The sequence below is a fragment of the Hyposmocoma kahamanoa genome, unplaced genomic scaffold (assembly GCF_003589595.1).
Source record: "Hyposmocoma kahamanoa isolate Upper Pololo Valley unplaced genomic scaffold, ASM358959v1 78, whole genome shotgun sequence".
NCBI classification, from domain to species: Eukaryota; Metazoa; Arthropoda; class Insecta; order Lepidoptera; family Cosmopterigidae; genus Hyposmocoma; species Hyposmocoma kahamanoa.
The window spans coordinates 13,110,275-13,113,566 of record NW_020653945.1 but is presented as its reverse complement, the minus strand read 5'-3'; the positions used below and the strand labels follow the sequence as shown (position 1 = coordinate 13,113,566).

At 37.4% G+C, this 3,292-nt stretch overlaps 2 protein-coding genes across 2 annotated transcripts in view; one reads left to right on the top strand and one right to left on the bottom strand.

Moving 5' to 3' along the window:
- Positions 1-270: 270 nt before the first annotated feature.
- LOC113232838 (peptidyl-prolyl cis-trans isomerase NIMA-interacting 4) lies at positions 271-1,419 on the top strand. Its single transcript, XM_026467685.1, has 3 exons — positions 271-472; positions 591-1,082; positions 1,188-1,419. Exons 1-2 carry the CDS (start codon positions 388-390, stop codon positions 908-910), a joined length of 405 nt encoding a protein of 134 aa, XP_026323470.1. The 5' UTR covers positions 271-387; the 3' UTR covers positions 911-1,082; positions 1,188-1,419.
- Positions 1,420-1,755: 336 nt separating this feature from the next.
- LOC113232837 overlaps positions 1,756-3,292 on the bottom strand; it is a 10,465-nt gene continuing 8,928 nt past the window's right edge. The window contains exon 4 of the mRNA XM_026467684.1: positions 1,756-2,390. Within this exon, the coding sequence (XP_026323469.1) occupies positions 2,217-2,390 (174 nt within the window). The 3' untranslated portion in view covers positions 1,756-2,216. The remainder of the gene's footprint in view (positions 2,391-3,292) is intronic.

Genomic DNA, 3,292 nt, shown 5'->3' with positions numbered 1-3,292 from the left:
CGTTCTAAGGAATCCCGAGTCAATCCAAGCACGCTGCTGCCTCAAATTGCCTATCCTCTTTGTGGCGGCCATATTTAAAGAAACATAATTAAACTTCATGTTTACGCTTTACCAAAGCCTTAATAAAAAAAAAATAAAAAAAAACAACTTTAAAAATGTCAAATCGAATATTATACGACCAAACTACGAGTTAATTTGTCAAAATTTCTAATTTTCATTTGTAGTGTAATCCGTTGTAATAAGACAGTGTTACTTGTCTGTGATGACTATATAATTTTGTGGCATTATAATCATATTTACAAAGTGTGATTGATTTTGTGTAATTGTAAAAGTTGGTAAAAAAAACACGTTAGTGTTTTTAACAATTTAGCTGTACAATCATTCGAAATGCCTCCTAAGAAGCCGGAGAAAGGAGCTAAGGGTGGAAGTTCCAAAGGTGGAGCTGCAGGAAAATCAGCTGGTGATTCAAAAGGTTATAAAGCTGCCGCTATTTGCTATTAATTTCTGTACTTAGTTGCTAAAACTGGAACTTGGTCATATAGATTTTCTTTTGTTCAAAGTTTTATTGACTTTTCTCATTTTAAATTAAGAATCTGGTGCCAAGGAGAAAAAAGGCGGAGCAGCTGTCAAAGTACGTCACATATTGTGCGAAAAACAATCAAAATGTTTGGAGGCCCTGGAAAAATTGAAGGCAGGACAGAAGTTCCCCGATGTAGCGGCAGCGTACAGTGAGGACAAGGCTCGGCAGGGTGGTGACCTGGGTTGGATGACTCGCGGTTCCATGGTAGGCCCTTTCCAAGATGCTGCTTTTGCCTTGCCTGTTTCGTCGGTCACCAACCCGGTTTACACTGATCCCCCAATAAAAACAAAGTTTGGCTATCATATAATAATGGTAGAAGGGAAAAAATGACAGAAAAAATGGTGTTTGAGTTTGAGTACTTCTGGGCCATACTTTTGTTGTTCATTATGGAAAGAATTTGCTGCCTGCAGGAGCAGTTTGATAAAGATTTCTCCATTCTGCCAGACATACAGAGGTCCAATGACTCTTTGCAATCTAACATTGAAGATTTTTCCAATAGAGAGTAAGTTACCTCTTTGTAATTAGTTTACATATTGTAATTAGTTTACTTAGTATTTTGTACATAATGGCTACTATGTGGAATAAATTGACATGAATATTTTTGCAGTTCAGGATTAAAACTAAGTTTCCACCGTTTGTGTCGCTTAATGCATGTGACGATGCTCCTAACTCTTGTATACTTCTGCAATATCTGCATATGGTTCATAATGAGCAAGCCAGGCACATCAAAGGCCCCGAGGTATAGGTTCCGCATCAGCATCCCCTCGTCATAACTTTTTAAGAAAAAATTTGTTGTTAAGTAAATAATGAAATAAATGCATTTATACTGTTCCCTAAAAGGTGGATTTAATTTTTTATTTGATACTTATTTAATGGTATTGTCTGTGTCACAGTTAATCTACACAATATTTTGGCTATAGCTAATAGTCATGGTTTGGTAGCAGAATAAAAATGAACTTAGCTATCATAATTCCATAACTGTTGCCTTTGATTGTAGAAATAAAACAGTGTCTAAAAATTAAAGCAGAACTTGGCTAGCTCTTATCATAATTCCATAACTAAGTTACCTTTGATTGTAGAAATAAAACATTGTCTAAAAATTAAAGCAGTCTTTATTGACAGATCTTAAATACTTAAACATAATTTTAATCCGCCACTGATGACTGTTGTACCTACTTTGTTGCAAACTGAAAGTCCTTCTCACCAAAGTCTGTTTCACCAAAATCTCCAGGAACCTAGGTACCTACTGCAAGGGACTTTTTTTTACAACATAGTTTAGAGTTAAATACAGAAAATAAATATTTTTCGACGAGGTAAACTTAAAGCTAATACCGAATCGCGACACCTTTGGCAGTGTTTGTTACCATTAGTTCTTGATCTATACAGGTATTTCACTGTTACACAACACAGTATGTACCTACTTGAAAATAGAACATCACTTATTTGTGATAATATCTGTGGAAATTATAGTTTATTATAGTTTCAATTCCACTATTCCACTTAGATGTCACATCCTAATTATTTATTTGAATACAAATTGTACGTATTTAACCCTAGGGAGCTAATTGTTTCTTTGTAACTCTCATTCTCGATTGTAATTGTTAAGATGACTTGAAGTATCGCGTGATGAAAAATCTTAAACTCTGAGATTAGGATTCGTATAGCGGACGTATTTGAGAAGGGCGTCGTTCTCTTCGCATACGAAGGGTTTGCGGTGGTGGCAGGCCACGTCGTGCCAGTGGACGCCGTCGTTGTAAAAGTTGTTTAGAATCGCTATACAGTGCTCTGATGCTCCACCCTGGATCAGCTCCTGTTGAGAGACGTTATAATAAAAAAGGTGGACCAATGGGCTGTTGCTCTTCAATTTTTATATAGGCGTGGCATCCGCCCTCGATTGTTGTTAATTTCTCCTACAGTAGAGTCGGCTAAATATAGTCCATGTTGAAAGGAACATTATGATTTATCTAATATTGTAAGCTATTTTCAATATCGGGTTATAGTAATTTAGAAGTTTGAGACTACGTCAATACTTAGATGTGAAAACTGAATGTTGTTTTATAAAAAAAATCGCACTAAGAATTAGCATTGAAATAGCGAACCTTGATCTTTATTTCCAGTCGTCTTCGTTAAGCAGTCATACCAGTTTTATCAACTTCCGCATTATGTTCATATTATACCCATGAATGAATCGTAGAAGTTTACTGTTACGTCGTCGTCCGTTAAAGTCGTGTGGGGTTAACCACATAATCGCGCAATACGGTAATGTACAGGGCCTTGGAACGCAAATGAGTTTTGACAAAAAGCGGATGCGGATGATATACACGTTGCGAGACGGCGACCGCAGGGTTACGTATTGTTTGAGACAACCCGCGAGGGAAAGCGCCGCGCAAACAACATGTGCCGACGCACGACGAATACCGATGAGCTTTTGTTCGACGGCTGTTTGTAGAAAGTGGCCCGGGGACATGCGGGTACGCCCTTCAGCGAATATTTCGCAGCCCCATAAATATGCGAGTCACTTTCGTTTTCATTGCGTGACATCCTCAATAACCACATAGCCTAGTGTTCGGATCTGTATGACAAACATTACTTAACTTTGCGGAATCCGAATTGATTCCATTGCATCGCCAGCTCATAAATATGATTGATTTCATAATGTCACGCTTGTATGGATGGGTACGTACAATGTTAAGTACCTATGTTTAATATGTA

Excerpts from the sequence above, each read along its gene's own strand:
- LOC113232838 (XM_026467685.1), top strand. The coding sequence starts at position 388 with ATGCCTCCTAAGAAGCCGGAGAAAGGAGCTAAGGGTGGAAGTTCCAAA. Across the intron at positions 473-590 it reads ATCAGCTGGTGATTCAAAAG|AATCTGGTGCCAAGGAGAAA; the intron begins GTTATAAAGCTG and ends TTTTAAATTAAG.